The 18,594-nt window shown below is 46.9% G+C and overlaps 2 protein-coding genes across 11 annotated transcripts in view; both read left to right on the plus strand.

The window, feature by feature from the left end:
- PAN2 (PAN2 poly(A) specific ribonuclease subunit) overlaps positions 1-13,267 on the plus strand; it is a 15,145-nt gene extending 1,878 nt beyond the window's left edge. Inside the window, exons 3-26 of one of the 6 annotated variants that reach the window (XM_006093637.3) lie at positions 3,009-3,178; positions 3,291-3,411; positions 3,576-3,653; positions 3,990-4,257; positions 4,674-5,016; positions 5,220-5,316; positions 6,166-6,285; positions 6,485-6,604; positions 7,102-7,230; positions 7,356-7,555; positions 7,667-7,812; positions 7,942-8,048; positions 8,255-8,353; positions 8,493-8,566; positions 8,672-8,819; positions 9,117-9,260; positions 9,396-9,455; positions 9,676-9,766; positions 10,820-10,977; positions 11,078-11,221; positions 11,352-11,531; positions 11,659-11,752; positions 12,051-12,248; positions 12,575-13,267. In XM_006093637.3, coding sequence (XP_006093699.1) covers positions 3,009-3,178; positions 3,291-3,411; positions 3,576-3,653; positions 3,990-4,257; positions 4,674-5,016; positions 5,220-5,316; positions 6,166-6,285; positions 6,485-6,604; positions 7,102-7,230; positions 7,356-7,555; positions 7,667-7,812; positions 7,942-8,048; positions 8,255-8,353; positions 8,493-8,566; positions 8,672-8,819; positions 9,117-9,260; positions 9,396-9,455; positions 9,676-9,766; positions 10,820-10,977; positions 11,078-11,221; positions 11,352-11,531; positions 11,659-11,752; positions 12,051-12,248; positions 12,575-12,609 — 3,324 coding nt within the window. In that variant the 3' untranslated portion in view covers positions 12,610-13,267. The other 5 variants (XM_006093639.3, XM_006093638.3, XM_006093636.3 and 2 more) reach the window with 5 other exon arrangements.
- A 770-nt stretch (positions 13,268-14,037) lies between these two features.
- Positions 14,038-17,825, plus strand: CNPY2 (canopy FGF signaling regulator 2). 5 transcript variants are annotated; one of them, XR_002830474.1, is made up of 7 exons: positions 14,485-14,619; positions 14,728-14,840; positions 14,986-15,101; positions 15,937-16,140; positions 16,294-16,390; positions 16,942-17,043; positions 17,505-17,825. XR_002830474.1 is itself a non-coding variant. In XM_006093643.3 (6 exons), the coding sequence occupies exons 2-6, from the start codon at positions 14,753-14,755 to the stop codon at positions 16,983-16,985; spliced, it is 549 nt and encodes a 182-aa protein (XP_006093705.1). In that variant the 5' UTR covers positions 14,038-14,170; positions 14,728-14,752; the 3' UTR covers positions 16,986-17,108. The 5 variants fall into 5 exon arrangements, 4 of the variants coding, with proteins under 4 accessions (XP_006093705.1, XP_006093704.1, XP_006093706.1 ...); XM_006093643.3 differs by lacking the exons at positions 14,485-14,619; positions 17,505-17,825 and adding an exon at positions 14,038-14,170 and having other exon boundaries at positions 16,942-17,108; XM_006093642.3 differs by lacking the exon at positions 17,505-17,825 and having other exon boundaries at positions 14,433-14,619; positions 16,942-17,108.
- Positions 17,826-18,594: the final 769 nt, after the last annotated feature.

Genomic DNA, 18,594 nt, shown 5'->3' on the forward strand with positions numbered 1-18,594 from the left:
ATAAACTACTAAATGGCAGTGTGAAAAAATATTTACTGGGTGCTAGTGAGCATACAGGAGAGTCAGAGGACCTCCAGAAGGAAGTGACACCCCGAACTGAGTCCTAAGAGAGGAGTAGAAATCAGGAAAAAGGGAGGAAAATGCTATGTTGGCAAAAGGAATGGGATCAACAAAAATTCCCAATATATCACACAGCATAGTGATTGCAGGAACTACAAACCATTATGGTTTACTGGACTGGAAGCTGAGGCTGAAGAGTTAGACATTTCTTCATTCAACCAGTGTTTTTTGTTTTGTTTTGTTTTGTGTGTGTTTTTAATTTTTTTTTAAATATATTTTATTGATTTTTTTATAGAGAGGAAGGAAGAGGGATAGCGAGTTAGAAACATCAATCAGCTGCCTCCTGCACACTCCCTAACGGGTATGTGCCTGCAACCAAGGTACATGCCCTTGACCGGAATCGAACCTGGGACCCTTGAGTCCACAGGCCGACGCTCTATCCACTGAGCTAAACCGGTTAGGGCGCAACCAGTGTTTTTTAAGCTACCAGGTGCCAGGCCTTGCTCTGGGGTCTAGTTTTGGAATAAGCATTTTAAAAGGCAACCATAATAATTTATAATACAGTGGGGCCTTGACTTACAAGTTTAATTCGTTCCGAGACCGAGCTCGTTAAGGAGCTCATTAACTCAAATTACTCTGTCAACTCAATGCAAAAAATCGGCCGAGAGACAGCTGGTATCTCAAAAAACTCGTTAGTCGGGACACTTGTAAGTCAAGGCCCCACTATATATCACGTGGTGCTTAGTATCTTTAAGAAAAATACAGTGAATAAAGGTGTTAAGGTAATAAAGGATGGAGGTGTTGCCATTTGAGATAGTTTGTCAGGGAAGGACTTTCTGATAAAGTCACATTTGAGTAGAGACCTGGGTTTAGGCCAGGAAGCCCATTTTAAGCCACGTAGAAGGGATTTAGGGAGCCATAAAGATAGCTGGGGGGAAAACATCCTAGAAAACCTCATTTGTATCTTTTTATTGTTGTTGTTAATCTTTACCTGAGGATATTTTTTCCATTGATTTTTTTTTTTTAGAGGGAGGGAAGGGGAGAGAGAGAGAAACATTGAATGAGAGAGACCCATGGATTGGTTGCCTCCATTCCCAACTGGGGCTGATGATCAAACCTGCAACCCAGGTACCTGCCCTTGACCGGGAGTCAAACCTGTGACCCTTCGATCCACAGGTGGACACTCTAACCATTGAGCAAACTAGCCAGGGCCCCATTTGTATCTTTTTAAAAATATATATTTTATTGATTTTTTACAGAGAGGAAGGGAGAGGGATAGAGTTAGAAACATCGATGAGAGAGAAACATCGATTCAGCTGCCTCTTGCACACCCCCTACTGGGGATGTGCCCGCAACCCAGGTACATGCCCTTGACCGGAATCGAACCTGGGACCCTTCAGTCCACAGGCCGACACTCTATCCGCTGAGCCAAACCAGCTAGGGCCCCATTTGTGTCTTAAAGGAACTTGGACTTGATCCTTCAGGCCACCAAAGGGTTTTTTGTTGTGTTTTTTTAATGACTTTTTAAGATTGCTCTCGGAGAGAGGGAGAGAGAGAGAGAAATATCCATGTGAGAGAAACATCAATCCGTTGCCTCCTGCACAATCCCCAACTGAGGATCAAACCCACAACCTGAGTATGTGCCCCTATTGGGAATTGAACTCCCTACCTTCTGATGTACAGGATGACGCTCTTACCAACTGAGCTAGACCAGCCAGGGCCAGGCCACCAATGATTTTTATCCAGAATGATGCGGTCTGGTTTGCAACTTCAGTGTATTATCGAGGTAGCAGTACAGAGTTTGATTTAAGGGGGACGAGGTAGGACGGTTTGAGATCAGTTTGCAGGCTGTTGTAGTTCACATAAAATACAATAAGGCCTGAATGAAGAAGCACTACAGAGATGTATACATGAGAACAGATTTGGGAAATATTTAGGAAGTAAAACAAGACTTGACTACCAGTGACTTGGTCTAGTGCAGCCGTGGGCAAACTACGCCCGTTTGAAATGAATAAAACTAAAAAAAAAAAAAAAAGACCGTACCCTTTTATGTAATGATGTTTACTTTGAATTTATATTAGTTCACACAAACACTCCATCCATGCTTTTGTTCCGGCCCTCCGGTCCAGTTTAAGAACCCATTGTGGCCCTTGAGTCAAAAAAGTTTGCCCACCCCTGGTCTAGTGGGTAGATCATGGTACAGTTAAGATTTGAAATGGGGTAAAAGTGTTTAATTTAAGCAGTAATGAGTTTGAGGTTATTATGGTATATCAAAGGAGAGATGTGTAGTCGGTATTTGGATGTTTAAGCCTGAAGCTTGAGGCAGTGGTCTGGGCTAGGGAAAGAAATTAGGATTCATCAGCTTAAAAATTGATGAAATAACCTAGGAAGACCAGTGAGTGAGAAGATAGTGGGCTGGGAATGGCCATGTTTCAAGAGTGGTCAGAAGGGGAGCACATGAAGGGAGGGTATGAGCTAAGAGTCAGGAGAGAAGCCAGGAGTGAATGACATAGGAGCCAATGGTGGAATGAGTTTCACATTCTCTCTGTTCCAGCCTGTGACCCACAGTACATGTTTCCCTAATGGCTGAAGAGAGAAAGACTTGACTGTGGAACATAAGAAAGCCAGATGGCCAGTGGAGGGTCAGACCCATGTCCCTGACACTGTTCTAACCACCCGAGCCATTACCTACTCAGTATGGTCATTGTGAGGATGAAAGGAGGAAGAGTTAACAGAAGCACTTTGTGAAGCATTAAGCAAACATGAGACGGTATTTTCAGTGTGTTTTTCCCTAAGATTGGTGCCTAGCTTTATGCCTTAGTCATTGCTGGCCAGAAAGGCCAGGAAGCAAGAACGAAAACCAGCTGAGTGATGTCTAGGTCCTGAAATGTATATGGGGATGGCCCTGCCTCTCCACTCAGGGTGTCTTACCTTTTTGTCCCCTCCAGGGTCATGCCACTTCATTTTTTGGCCCAACCTTGGAGCGCTACTCATCGTTTCAGGTCAACAGCAGTGATGAAATTCGGCAGATCCAGAGCCTGGAGAATGGTATCCTTTTTCTCACCAAGAACAACCTCAAGTATATGGCCCGTGGGGGCCTCATTATATTTGATTATCTGTAAGTGGCTTCTCAGCTCTGGACTGGGAAAGAGGGTTCCACATCGAATGGGAAGGCTAAAGGGTTGAAGCTTTCGAGGCCCTGGCCCCTTAGCCTTTCCTGTCCCCCACAGGCTGGACGAGAGTGAGGACATGCACAGCCTCCTGCTGACTGACAGCAGCATGCTGCTTGTTGGTGGGCTGCAGAACCACATATTGGAGATTGACCTTAACACTGTCCAGGAGACGCAGAAGGTATAAGCCTGGGGCAGGAAAGGCCCAAACAGAGTCTGAGGTTATTGTGGCGGAAGTGGTGGGTAATACTTGAGCTGGGAACATGCCTAAGATGCGTGTGTTACCTTTCTGTCCTTCTGGTTTGTGGGAAGAATCATTCTCACTGTTTTTCCTTCCCTCCCCAGTATGCTGTTGAGACACCTGGAGTCGCCATCATGAGACAGACAAACCGCTTCTTCTTCTGTGGCCATACATCTGGCAAGGTGGCTGAGTTCTGTTTTTCTTCCCACCAGATATGTGGCTGGGCCCAGCCTTTCTTTCAACGCTGTGCCTATAGTTTGAGGGAAGGGAGCAGTGAATGAAGTTCCTATCTAGCCATGCTATACTATGAGATTAGTCTTTCAGCCTGATGTTTTCTGTTGTAACCAGGGACCTGAGAAGCAAAATGGTGAGTGAGTTCTCTTTTTGCTTTTTCCGTGCTTTGAATGCCCATAACTAAAGCCTTAGTTCTTTTTGCAGGAGCCTCTCAGGGTTAAGTAGGTGGCAGGTACCCTTCCTGATACCATCTTTGGCAGATAACCAAGTTATCTCTTCTTCAGATTTCCCTGCGAGACCTTCGTACTTTTAAGGTGGAGCATGAGTTTGATGCTTTCTCAGGGAGTCTGTCAGATTTTGACGTGCATGGCAACCTGCTGGCCAGCTGTGGCTTCTCCAGCCGCCTCACCGGCCTCGCCTGTGACCGCTTCCTCAAGGTGTATGATCTGCGCATGATGCGTGCCATCACACCACTTCAAGTACACGTGGATCCTGCCTTCTTGCGCTTCATCCCTACATATACTTCTCGTCTTGCTATCATCTCCCAGTCGGGTATGAAAGGGATGTAAGATGGTGTAAGAGAGACTGATGAGCAAAGGGGAACTAGGCTCCAGAGGGAGTATACTCCCAGGAACCTCTTTGTTGGGGAAAGAAGTAACCTTTCAGTGGGGTCTCTGGTCTCACTTAGGTTTGGTCAGAGATTAAAGCTTTGTTGTCCCCCTGTGTGTGACGAACACAGAAAAAGGTAAAAGGTGGAACAGGCAAAACAACTTTAGAACTGCCTTTTGCTGTGTAGCAAACCTCCCTGTGGTTTATGGGAAGGTATCAGATGGTATTCTCTCTAGCTCTAGACATGGATTTGGGGTTCATCTTTCCTTGATACCAGGGGAAGAGGGTAGGAAGGGCATAAAAGGACGGTGCCCTTCATCTTCCAGGGCTTGCTCAGTGGGCTTCCTCCTCCCTCCTAGGGCAATGCCAGTTTTGTGAACCCACAGGCCTGGCCAACCCAGCAGACATCTTTCATGTGAATCCTGTGGGGCCTCTGCTGATGACGTTTGATGTGTCAGCCAGCAAGCAGGCCCTGGCCTTTGGAGATTCTGAAGGCTGTGTACACCTCTGGACTGATTCCCCTGAGCCTTCCTTCAACCCCTACTCCCGGGAGACCGAATTTGCTTTGCCCTGTCTTGTGGACTCACTGCCTCCTCTGGACTGGAGCCAGGACCTGCTGCCTCTGTCCCTCATCCCTGTCCCGCTCACCACTGACACGCTTCTCTCTGATTGGCCTGCTGCCAACTCTGCTCCGGCTCCCAGGTTGTACCTCACATTTGGACCAAAAGTAGGGTGGGGAAAGGGCTGAGATACAGGAATTCTCTGCAAGCCCTATTATTATTCTACTTCTTTTCTGATTTGTGTTTACCTTCAGTGTCTTCTTTATATCTGGCCCCTTGGGGTTGGGGATTAGATGGGTAGACACAACAACCTTTAAGCCTTAGAACTATAATACTACATTACAGGAGAGCACCTCCTGTGGATGCAGAGATTCTGCGCACCATGAAGAAGGTGGGCTTCATTGGCTATGCACCCAACCCCCGCACCAGGCTGCGCAATCAGGTATGTTTAGAAGGGAGAAGGCCAGCCCTCACCACCCCCAGCTCACTGGCATGTCTCCTGTCTTTTTCCTTTACTAGTCCTCAGTAGTTTTGTTTTCAGTTAGTAAAGGTTTTTTGAAGGCTACTAAATTGAAGCTACTATGCTAGGTGTGAGGGAGGATTCAGAGACATAGAAGATAGAGTCCTTGCTCTTAAGAAGTTTGTATTTAGTTGGAGAAAATAAGACCTATTCATAACAAAAATTTGTATGTTCTATTGTTAAGTGCTAGAGGAATGTTATAAGCATTCATCGACAGAGCTGTTTGGAGGGAAAATTTTACTCTGGGCCAGAGTGGTCAGGGCAGGCATACTGAAAGAGCTAAATATTGAGCTGGAGAGGTGAGAGATGGGTAAGTAGATAATAACAGCAGAGCTTATTAAAGATGAAAGATCAGTGTTAGTAAGGTCTCAAGAGACATAACTGCAAAATGGGTACCCAGTGGGGACTATACCAACCAGTCTGGCAGGAGCAACTATTATACCAGGAAACAGAGAAAAATTGAGGTTGGAAAGATTGAGGATGGTTGTGAGGACTTGAAATCCAGTGTATAATGGAAGAAGTGCTACATTAACAGGGGCATTCTGGGAGGGTTAGTGTGGTAGCAGTATGCTGGACAGAGTGAATGTGGGGAGCCCGTGTGGAAGCCACCCCAGTTGTCCAGCAGTGATGAGTAGGTAATGGGAATAAAAAGAAGCAGTGAGTGGTGAAAACCCTATGAGGTTAGGTTGAGGAGTTGGTGACTGTTTCAGTGTTGTGGGAACAAAGATGCTTAAGACATCCAACAAGGTTACCTCTTTTTAAAAATTCTAGATTCCTTACCGACTCAAGGAGTCTGACAGTGAATTTGACAGCTTCAGCAAGGTCACTGAATCACCAATAGGGCGGGAAGAGGAGCCACATCTCCACATGGTCTCTAAGAAATACCGCAAGGTGCTGGGAAATACCAAGGAAGGACCCCTCTGGGATGTAGGGAAAGGTTCCCCGGGAAAGGGGTCATCGGAGAAAAGACTGAAGGACTTAGTCGGGAAGCTCTTCCTACCGTGCTGGGCTCAGGAGGGAGGTTTGGGGAAGGCCATGGCTAGGGGACTTGGAGGATGTCTTCATCTTGCTTAGACTGTTTCTGCCTCAGGTAACCATCAAATACTCCAAGCTAGGGCTGGAGGACTTTGACTTCAAACACTACAATAAGACCCTGTTTGCTGGATTAGAGCCCCATATCCCCAATGCCTACTGTAACTGCATGATCCAGGTAAGGATGGACATTCTTGTGACTTGAACATGCTTGCTGCCTTTCTTCTCTGTGGCCCCACAACTCTTTTTCCATGTCCCCCAACCAGGCCCACTTTAAGATGATCCCCTCTACCATTCTTTCTTTCTTTTTTTAAATATATTTGTATTGATTTCAGAGAGGAAGGGAGAGGGAAAGAGAGAGAGAAATATCAATGATGAGAGATATTCACTGATCAGCTGCCTACTGCACCCCCCCTATTAGGAATTGAGCCCACAACCCAAGCATGTGCCCTTGACCGGAATCGAACCTGAGACCTCTCAGTCCACAGGCCGACGTTCTATCCACTGAGCCAGACCAGCTAGGGCTCTACCATTCTTTTTTACCCCACACACTCTTCTGTGAGCTCCACTTCTTCAGTGGACTCCTGCTTTGGATTTCCACCAGCTTACTTACCCTTCCAGTCTCTTCCTCCTCGTAGCAGTTGCCTGTGTCATTTCTCCTGTTCTTCCCTCCAGGTGCTCTATTTCCTGGAGCCCGTTCGCTGCCTAATCCAGAACCACCTTTGCCAGAAGGAGTTCTGCCTGGCATGTGAGCTGGGCTTCCTCTTCCACATGTTGGACCTCTCCCGAGGTGACCCTTGTCAGGTCAGTGCCTGGAGACCTGGGACAATACAAGAGGGAGGGAGGTGGATAACAGGCAGAGATATCTTTGTGCAAATGGCCACAAGAAAAAATAACCTCTTTCCAGCAACACCCTTCTTGGATTTCAGGGCAGTAATTTTCTTCGGGCATTCCGCACCATTCCTGAGGCCTCAGCCCTCGGTCTGATCCTGGCTGACTCCGATGAGGCTTCAGGGAAGGGCAATCTGGCCAGGCTCATCCAGAGGTGGAATCGCTTCATTCTCACTCAGCTGCATCAGGATATGCAGGAGCTGGAAGTACCTCAGGCTTATCGAGGTGCTGCGAGCAGGTATGGAATTGGCACAGGAATCGTTAAAGCTACCAGGACAGGCCCCTCTGTGACTGACAGGGTCTCATAACTCCTTCAGTGTGCATATATCGCCCTCCCCACTCTTAGCAGCTTTTGCTCATCGGGGGACTCTGTCATTGGGCAGCTGTTCAGCTGTGAGATGGAGAACTGCAGCCTCTGCCGCTGTGGCAGTGAGACCGTGCGAGCCTCATCTACTCTACTCTTCACACTCTCCTACCCTGAGGGTAGCAACAGCGGTATACCCTACAGTTGGGTTGGGAAGGCTCCCCCAGTGTCCTGTAACATCAAGGAGAGGGTGTTGGGGGACTAGCACTAATAGTGGATAGAAGGGAGAACCTAGATTGAAGTATCCAGTTTCCCTACAGATAAAACCGGGAAGAACTGTGACTTTGCTCAGGTGCTAAAGCGAAGCATCTGCCTGGAGCAGAACACTCAGGCCTGGTGTGACAACTGCGAGAAGTACCAGCCTACGGTGAGTGGCTGCTGCACTGGGCTAGAGTCCCGACATGTTGGGGACCCAGCCATGGTCTCATCCGGGGCTTGGGGAGCACTGCCATCCAGGGATCTACAGGGAGTGGGAGAACGCCAGTGAGGATGCAGATCCAGGTTTTAGCGCTCCTCTCCAGGATTCTTTCCCTGTCGGCTCCCTGCTATTCCTTGTTTGTTTCATCCTCTCAGATCCAGACACGCAACATCCGCCACCTGCCAGATATTCTTGTCATCAATTGTGAAGTGAACAGCTTGAAAGAAGCTGATTTCTGGAGAATGCAGGCTGATGTAAGGACCAGGGCTGGCAACAGGGTCTTAGGAGTTTTGTTTTTAAAGGAGTACTTTTTAATTTCTTCCCTCTTCTGACTGACTTCCACATATGATTAATATTCCTGAAGAATCAGATATTTTCTCCTTTTGTGTTCAGGTTGCCTTCAAGATGGCAATAAAGAAGCACAGTGGGGAAATCTCCAAGAACACGGAGCTTGCTTTGGCTGATTGGTAGGTACTGTCTTGGGAGTGACCAAAGTATTGAACTACCCAGCGCTCCTCTTGTCACTGGCTAGATCCCCTCAGAACAAATTTCTAATTCTCCTGTCCTGATAGGAAGGAACTAGGCAGTCCAGAGGGCATGCTGAGGTGTCCTTCCATTGAGGAGTTGAAGAATGTCTGGCTTCCTTTCTCTATTCGCATGAAGCTCACCAAGAACAAAGGACTGGATGTTTGCAATTGGACTGATGGGGATGAGATGCAGGTTGTTGGAAAACTGGGAAGAGGAGGGGGAATAAGGAAGAAAGGGATGGGGCAGAAGCAGGGCAGGGGGAAGGTGGAACTTAGTGTAGGAAAAAGAAAGGGAGTAAGGCTGAGTGTTTGCCAGTTGTGGGCTTCTCCAGTCACTCAGTTCATTGTTGGGAGTCATAGATGGGCTAGGATGGAGATAACCCACCGTGGTGCCCCATTCCATACCCCAAACTCCCTGTCCTCTATCCCCATTCCCCTTCCTTCCCCATCCGTAAACTTAGCTTAGCAGCCTGGGTACCCCCCCTCACAGTGGGGCCCAGCCAGGGCAGAGGAGGAACATGGTGTCTATGTGTATGACCTGATGGCTACTGTGGTACACATCCTGGACTCACGCACAGGGGGCAGCCTGGTGGCTCACATCAAAGTTGGAGAGACCTACCACCAACGCAAAGAGGTGAGTGACATAATACAGTGCAGGGATACTCCTGGCGGTGGCCAGAATGGAATCCAAGATCTGTCCTTACCTTCAGTCTGAGGCAGAGTGGTCCAACCATCACTTTGGCATCAGTCTTTCTCTGTATCTCCATAGGGTGTTACCCACCAGCAGTGGTATCTCTTCAATGACTTTCTTATTGAACCTATTGATAAGGTTAGTTGTAACACATTGCATTTCCCCTTGCATCTCCCCTTTCCCTAGCATCCTCATCCTCAGTGCCCTAGAGAATGCCAGACAAACTTAGGAGGGAGGGATGGGTTCTCAAAAATTATAAGCATTAGCAGAGCTAAACGTAGCACCAGAGTCCTATCTTCTGTCTAATTTGGGGAAAAGGGACATATATGTAGGCCATTAAGTGCTTTCTCTTTTATAGCATGAAGCTGTGCAGTTTGACATGAATTGGAAAGTGCCTGCTATCCTTTATTACACCAAAAGAAATCTTAATTCTAAATACAGCCTGAACAGTAAGTGGTACAAGAGTAGATCCAAGGTGTGGGTAGTTTAGAATGGTCTTCAGGAAGAGACCTGGGAAGTAGCTTTATAAGATGAGGATCTGTGCCCTTACTGGGTAGCTCAGTTGATTAGAGCATCATCCTGATACACCAAGGTTGCAGGTTCTATCCTAGTCAAGAAGCAACCAATGAATGCATAAATAAGCGGGACAACAAATTAATATATCTCTCTCTCTCTCTCTCTCTCTCTCTCTCTCTCTCTCCTTTCTCTCTCTCCCCTTCCCTCTCCCTCCCTTTCTCTAAAAAAAAAATCTATCAATAAAAAAGAGGCATGCTTAAAAAAAAATTTAAGATCTGCAGCCAGTGTTAATATTTCCAGGGAGTCCTACTCATAAGGCCTTAAATTTAGAAGCTGAAGATCCTGAAGGTATAGTGGGAAGGAGGTGTTGGGGAAAAGTCTGATCAAGTAGCTAAGGTTATGATTTTGAGTCTAATCATTCTTACCCTCAAGTGAAGATCTCTTTTGGAAATGAACTCCTTATTAAGTCCCTTTTTGGTGCCTTTAAACTGTAACTTCATTTTTGTAGATTTTTCTAAGCTACAGTCCAAAATGAAAATCTTATTCTTTCCTTTCTGTTGACTTTTTTTTTCCATTATCACATTTCTTTGTTGTTGTTAATCCTCACCCAAGGATATTTTTTCTCATGACTTTTGAGAGAGTGGAAAGGAAGGAAAGATGGGGAAAGAGAGAAACATTGATGTGAGAGAGACACATCCATTGATTGCCTCCCATACACGCCCCAACCAGGGCTGAGAATCGAACCTGCAACCCAGGTATGTCCTGATACTCTAACCACTGAGAAACACCAGCCAGGGCCTTATCACATTTCTTATTTACCTGTTCCATCTACCTGCTTTGTTCATCAGACATGATCTTTTTACTCATATGCTTTAATTATTGAGGGATCACAGTGTAGACCTGGTCTCTGGTCAGCTACCTTGGGCTTCCCTCCCCTGGTCAGTTCCCTGCCCCCAGCAATGTGTCTTCTGGATTCTCCCTTTCAGTCAAGAACCCTATTGAGGCAAGTGTCCTGATGGCTGAAGCCTCACTAGCACGGAAGCAGCGGAAAACACATACTACCTTTATTCCGCTGATGCTGAATGAGATGCCACAGGTTGGGGACCTGGTGGGCCTGGATGCTGAATTTGTCACTCTTAATGAGGTAACCAAGACCAAAAAGTGTAGAATGTTAGAACAGAAATCTGGGGATACTAGGAGTCATAAGTATTTCTCTGATTTCCTTATTAACTCTTCTTATGCAGGAGGAAGCAGAGTTGCGCAGTGATGGGACCAAGTCTACCATCAAACCAAGTCAGATGTCAGTAGCTAGGATTACCTGTGTTCGGGGCCAGGGACCCAATGAGGGTATCCCTTTCATTGATGACTACATCTCTACCCAGGAGCAGGTATTAGAATATGGAAGTGCAGGTAGCACAGACCCTGTGCTTATATAGAGTGCTCTGGAACCCAGGGAAGAGTGGTAGGGGGAGATTGTACCTCATTTCCCGAGAGACTTGTCTTTTTTTCTATCCCTAGGTCGTGGATTACTTGACTCAATACTCAGGAATAAAGCCAGGAGATCTCGATGCCAAGATTTCCTCTAAGCACCTCACAACTCTCAAGTCTACCTACTTAAAGCTTCGTTTTCTCATAGACATTGGAGTCAAGTTTGTGGGTCATGGTCTGCAGAAGGACTTCCGGGTCATCAATCTCATGGTTCGGGCAGGGCTATTTTAAGAGTCTTCTTTGCATGTGGGCCACTCAGGGTATACATTGTGCCTTTGGGGAATGGAAAAATATGGAATCCCTTATCTTTAGCCTTCCATTCTTTTATTCCTGCCAGGTGCCCAAGGACCAAGTCCTTGACACTGTCTATCTGTTCCACATGCCCCGAAAACGAATGATTTCCCTGCGATTCCTTGCTTGGTACTTTCTGGGTGAGTTGCTCTGCCTTGAAGATCCTTGTGGAGCTCATTAAGAGCAGGAAAAAGTGTTGGAGGGGCCAAAGGGAGGAAAAAGGACCCCGAGTTATTGGTGAAGTTATTGAAGGACTTAATTAGCTTCAATATCCCTTCTGTACACCAGGGATGGTGTTTGGCCTCTTCCCTTAAAGGCAGTAGGTTTTTTATTGCTTATTGGTTTTTTATTGCTTATTGGGAGTTGGGGATGTGAGTAGGGGACATGTTCTTATCTTCCTTTGCTAGGTCTCAAACTATTCCACCTCTACCTCCCCAGACCTGAAGATTCAAGGGGAGACCCATGACAGTATTGAAGATGCGCGTACAGCCCTTCAGCTTTACCAAAAGTATCTGGAGCTAAGCAAAAATGGCACTGAGCCCGAGTCCTTCCACAAAGTGCTCAAGGGCCTCTATGAGAAGGGCCGAAAGATGGACTGGAAGGTGCCTGAGCCTGAGGGCCAGACAAGTCCCAAGAGTAAGGCCTGGGATGGGACAAGGGAAACCGAACTGGGTGGGTTTTGATTGCATATGTGACAGTTATACCCACCATAATAATGATGATGATAACAGTACCATCCCTACCTTATATACTTGCAAAGCACTTAACAGTGTACAAAGCATTTCATCCAACCATCAGTGAAATAGCTTTTGTTGCTGAGACTCTCCTCTTGGCCAGTTCTAAAATGTTTGGGGCAGGTCCAAGCCCTCTTTCCTCTTGCATTTTTCCTTCCTAAGAAGAATCCAAGGTACTTTTTCTTCACTCACCTTAAGAGTCAATGTTCTTGGTTTTATCTCTGACAGATGCAGCTGTTTTTTCTTCAGTGCTGGCACTCTGACCTCATCCTCTCCCAACCAGCTTCTGCCTCTCCCTTCAGTGTTCTGCGGCCTCAGAACTGGGAGATAGCTTCCTAAGTTGGCTATACCCTGTCTACTTCCAGAATTGAACCTGCTCAGGGTTTACAGGTGGTGCTATTAATAGAACTGGAATGCAACAGAATTGTTGCAAAGGGTCTAGCAGCCAGATTCCTTTTACATCCTTTGCAAAAAACAAAGTCTAGATGAAAAGTAATTGGTATTCTTAATAAATATCCTGGGTGATTAATATCCAGGCAAAGAAGATCCTGGAACCAAAACTTTCAGTTCCTAGTTAGCTAAGTACTGGAGAGTAACCAGATACAACAACAGTAGTTCAAGACTTAGCTCAAGCTCAAGCCTGTGACTGCTTGAAGAATGCCAGGAAGCCAGCATACAGAGTCTTGGTGGCCCTAGCAAACCAGTGTTGCCAACACCATCATTGCCAAAAGGGCCTTCGAGTCCAAGACAAAGCTTGGCTGCTGGCTTCCTTCCTGCTGACAGCTGAGAAGCATCTGTCTTCCATCCACTCCACTTTCCTGTTACAAGTTTCATTTTCTTGTTATTTTTTAAAGTTTTGTTTTAAACTGCATGTTTTATAAAATAAAAACAAAAATATTATTGACTGTCATCTATCTCATTGGAGACCTGCGAGTGTGGGGTTCTCTTTGGCCTTCCTCTCCTTTCTCTGTGTTGTCTATTATAAATGAGGAAATCTAAGGCCTTTAAATTCCCACTTAGAATTAAAGGTAAAGCTGTGTGGAGTCCAAAGTTAAGGATATTGGAGGAGTATAATTAATGTCTGACCTGGACAGAGTTAGGTCACTGCTGTGGCTGCCTCAGGTCGGTTTCTTTTAAGACGTACAGTCGGACTTGCCAGGTAACGGTGGAAGGGGAGTGGAGAAGCTGACAAACTACAGGTCCCAGGACACCTTACAACCTGTGGCTACTAACGGGGTCTGCGTGGTGCTGCGGTGCTCCCTGGGAGATGTAGTTTCCAGGGCATTGAAACGAGCTTTTTATTCTTATTGTTGAAAGTATTATACAAGTAACATATGTAGATCGGGCTTCATATCGGCCATCAGCGCACCTTCGCTTTTGAAGGTCCCAGCCCACTAGACGCGCACGCCCGCCTCCGTGCCCGCCCAGGGCCGGCCCGGTGCAGCCGCTCCTTTCCTCGGCTGACCCCTGGCGGTCACGTGGAGCTGCTCGCCACGCAAGCCGGCCCCGCGACCCGCCGGGGTCCTCGCTGCCTGGGAGTCGCTCCGAATCCGCCTGTTCGCGCGAGAGTGGACGAGCGGGTTTGGGGTCCGACCCTGGCGTGGGCCGGCGCCGCAGTGAATCGGAGCCCGGCGCAGGCGCCCCCATAGGGTGCGGGGAGCTGTTCAGGCGGTCGCCGGGGCACCCCGTGTCTGAAAGCACCGGAGCCTCTGGAGGAGCCGGGACAGCCCCGCTCCCCGCAGCTGGGCGCTAGAGTCCAGACCTAACGTGAGAGACCGACCGGCCTGCAGCGCCCGGCCCACGGCGGCGGCCCCGGGAGCAGAGGTGGGACGGGTGCGCGTGGCGCCGAGGGTCGGGGTGGGCCGGAGCGAAGGCCGCGGCGGGGTCCTTAGAAAGGGGCCGGTCCGCAGAGGAGACCGTCTATAGGCTGGAGGTGAGATGCGGGCATCTCCGTCCGAGTCCCCGCAGCCTGGTCCTGGGTGTGCGCCACGCGGCTGGCCACGCGCCGCTTCCCGCTCCCGTCGGCAGCTTCTTGCCGGCAGCTCCTCTGCCTCTCGTCCTCGCTGCCTCCACCTTCGCTCCGTGGCTGCCACACGGCGCGGTGAGCCCGGCGCAGAAGCCGCGGAAGCACAAACATCCAGGGCCTCCCCTGCGGCATAGTGTCGGGGGCTGAGCCCCAGATCCGAGCTCGCGCCGACACCCACCGCCCGCGGGAATCCGGGTCCTCCAGCGCCGAAGCCGCAGAGCCCCTTGTGTGTCCCGGCCATTTCCTGGAAAGTAGAACCAGTCACCCTGCGGCCTGTGTAGGCCTTGGGATGAGAGGCGGGTGGGGGAACGGAGCCGGCTCCTCACACTTACGCTTTATTCCCACCCAAACCCAGGTGGAGCGACCCCATTACGTTAGAGATGAAAGGCTGGGGCTGGCCGGCCCTACTTCTGGGGGCCCTGCTGGGAACTGCCTGGGCTCGGACGGCCCAGGATCTACACTGTGGAGGTAAAGACACAAAGAGAAGTGGGAGCAGGAAGGTGGGGGGTGCAGAGCTTTGGGAGGTCCTGAGATCGAAGCCTGGATGAGAATGAATGGAAATCCCCAGGTTGACTCCTTTCCCCCTCCCCCACCTCCTCTCCCCCTGCGCCAGCTTGCAGGGCTCTGGTGGATGAACTAGAGTGGGAAATTGCCCAGGTGGATCCCAAGAAGACCATCCAGATGGGCTCTTTCCGAATCAATCCGGATGGCAGCCAGTCAGTGGTGGAGGTAACTGTTACTGTTTCCCCAAATAAAGTAGCTCACTGCCAGGTTGAATGAGGACTCGACTAATTAAGGAGCTTGGTTTAATAGAAAGGAAGAGAACATGGACCCAGAGAGGTACCTGAAAGATAGGCTGCCTCATTGGGAAGAGGCTGGAGACTTACACCCTGTGCACTGGCTTCCTGGTTGCAAGCCTTGACACTTTGTTTCTGCTGTAGAAGATGTTAGCAGACCCGGAACCCTGATCAGCCCTCTCTCCACATCCTTAATCCATGTGACTCATGTTTTCAGTGGCAGTATGGTATTCACACATTCACAAAAAAGAAATAGACGTTCTCATTCTTATATTTAGGAAATTTATTTTAGTTGAAAACATAACACATATAATAAAGTTGTACCTAATGAACAATAAAGAAATGTAAATGTAATGCTTGTGAAATGATTTAATAGTTGTTATCCTCAAAACCTATACTACCTTTCTAATGTTCTATTGAGGGCAGGTTTTAGTCTCATTTTAATACAAAATCATTATCTTACATCCATAAACATTAAAGGAATTCAAAGGAAAAGAACATATAGTTGACGAGGGTTAATTGAAGAGGTCTCTTTATAATTTGGGCCTAATGGCACCTGTTTTATATCTTGGGCTTGTATATGGGTAAAATAAGACTACAGTATTTGAAAACACTTTGGAATTACAAAAATAAACCCATACTGTTTTTATATAAGGCAGGCTTTTTACAATAGGTTGGTTGAGCTAGATTTGGAAGGAAAAGTAAGGATGTAAATTACTAATGTACAGAGGTAGAAGAGAGTGACCCAAGGCTGAGGACATTTCTAGGTGCCTTATGCTCGCTCAGAGGCCCACCTCACGGAGCTGCTAGAGGAAGTATGTGACCGGATGAAGGAGTACGGGGAACAGATGGACCCTACCACCCACCGCAACATTTACATACGTGTAGTGAACCGGAATGGAGAACCCAAAGACCTGAATCTAGAGGGCATCCGAATTGATTCAGACATCCGTGGCACCCTCAAGTTTGCGGTGAGCTATGGGGGTGGGTAGCTGGTTCTTAGAAATTAGGGGAGTTATTGGAGAGCCCAAGTGGAAAACAGGATTAATATCCTTGTTCTCGAGTCAGAAGCAAGAGCCTCTTCTTGCTGCCTTCTCTCACTCGGTTCTTCCTTGGATTGGCAGTGTGAGACCATTGTGGAGGAATATGAGGATGAACTCATTGAATTCTTTTCCCGAGAGGCTGACAATGTGAAAGACAAACTTTGTAGCAAGCGAACAGGTAAGCTGCTCCCACGTTACCTTTTGTCCTCACAGCTCTGTGGAATCAGGCACATGCCCTAGCAGCCGCCCTACCCCTGATAGTAGCTCAAGAGTTGGCTTCCGTGATCCATGGCTTAGGGACTTGGGCTGTTCCTATTCATTCTCTTCCCGTCAGCTTTCAGAATTTGTGGCTCACTCATGAGGTACAAGTCAGAGGATAATGGGAATGTTTTGTCATTTAAAAGCATATGCTCTGGCCCTGCCAGAGTTGCTCAGTTGGTTGAGCATCGCAGGTTGCCGGTTCGATTCCGAATCGAACCCTATTGGGGCACATCTGATCAATGTTTCTCTCTCTCTCTCCCCCCGCCCCCCCCAGCCCCCTTCTCCCTTCCTCCCTCCTTCCTTCTTCTCTCTAAGCATGTCCTCGGGTGAGGAGTAAAACAAAAAAACATGCTTTGAAAAATGGTGGTTGGTATGTGTATCAGTTTGATTTGGGGGTATTTTCTTAATAGTGGCCTATATCAATATAAGAGTGGCATTTTCTTTCTAACTGTTATGTGCTGTTTGCAGATTTATGTGACCATGCCCTGCACATACCGCATGATGAGCTGTGAATCACTGGCGCGGGCCCCAACTGACAAGCTTGATGGATCACCCCCAGGAGGGGAAAAGGTGGCAATGCCGTTTATATTATGTTTATAATGAAATGAACTGAAAAAAATATGAAACTAAAAGGATGAACTGTGTTGTCTTTTCATGCCCAGAATTGGTCCAGATTAGGTTTGAAGATAGGGGGTTCCAGACAGGAAATAAAAGGGAAGGGATGGAAGAGCTTTGGGAATGGTATCGCAGGAAGGTAGGAGGAGCCTGAAGCTTTCGTTCTTTGCCATCTGAGATTCCTGCTGCACTCACAAACTAGATAAACATTTACTCAGTGCCTACTCAAATGTGTTTCGAGCTTAATTGTGGAGAAAAGAGGACCCTCTGTGAATGAGCAGAAGAACATAAGTAAGCGTATGGTGGTATAGGATTCTAGAAATTACATGTGTTCATACTGATGAAACGTAAAGTAAAACAGCTTGGTCTCGAAGGAAATAATGGACATGCATTATTTTTCCTCCCTGCCCTTCCAGATGGAGGGATCAACAAGAGCATTCAGGAAGGGGAAAATGGATGTGATCAACTCAGCTGAAAAGTAAGGGCTTTTTCAGATAGGGAGAAATTAGGTAAGGAATGTTATTTAATGAAAGGCCTTATTTGATGGCCTACGTTTTTAGATTTGGTGCCAACAGCAACACTAAAGTATACCCTTTTCATCTTCATCACTAGCTATTGTCAATCTAGACTATAAGTCTGTGCTCACTCTCTGTATGTAGAGATTCTGTACTGGGGCATAGTGATGAAAACAAGGATACCTTCTTTGAGGAGCTTTTTAAATACCTGATTCGGGGATGTGGCTGTCTTAGGTTTGAAATGGAACATTTCTGTCTCAGGAATGCCTCAGAGAGAGAACCTGAATAAACATTTCAAAGACTTCTTAAATTAAGCGTTTGAGAATCTAAAGGAACCTTGGAGGTCATCTAGTTCACCTCTACCCATTGACATATGAAGAAAATAAGGCCCGGAGAAACCACAGGTTCTGAAGTTATGCATTCAGTGACAAAACTGGATCTAGTATACGCTCTTTCCAAAAGTTAATATGATCTGATATAGCTATGAACTAGCTTCTATTTTAAGTCTTTTTTTCTCTTATTACCTTGTACACAAAATGAATGTATTCAACAAAGCTTTCTTATACCACAATCCCTATGAAATCTAACACATGATATAGCTTAGAGAAAGTACCCTAAAATTAGTTGACAACTAACTAAACTCAAGATCTAGTGTTAATTTCTTCTTCTTTCATCATTGATAAGAAATGCTATATCCTATCAAATCAATTTCCCAGAGCAGCTTACTAACCTTTTTGTCTTCTGTGACGCACATGAATCATGTTCACATGCTTCGTAACCCTGTGAGTATGCCCAGGATTTTGTCCATTGCCTACCTGGTATCTAAATACTTCTTACTCTTCCATCAAAAAGCTTATTAGAAATATAAGTAAGAGTAGTCAAATAGGGAACTTGAAACTTTTAATTTACAAAAAATAATTATCCACAAGTTTTAATAAAATAAATTTAATGTTAATCAGTAACAAATTACTTGAGATGCACCTTGCTAGTT

Source organism: Myotis lucifugus, unplaced genomic scaffold, assembly GCF_000147115.1.
Source record: "Myotis lucifugus unplaced genomic scaffold, Myoluc2.0 scaffold_119, whole genome shotgun sequence".
NCBI classification, from domain to species: domain Eukaryota; kingdom Metazoa; phylum Chordata; class Mammalia; order Chiroptera; family Vespertilionidae; genus Myotis; species Myotis lucifugus.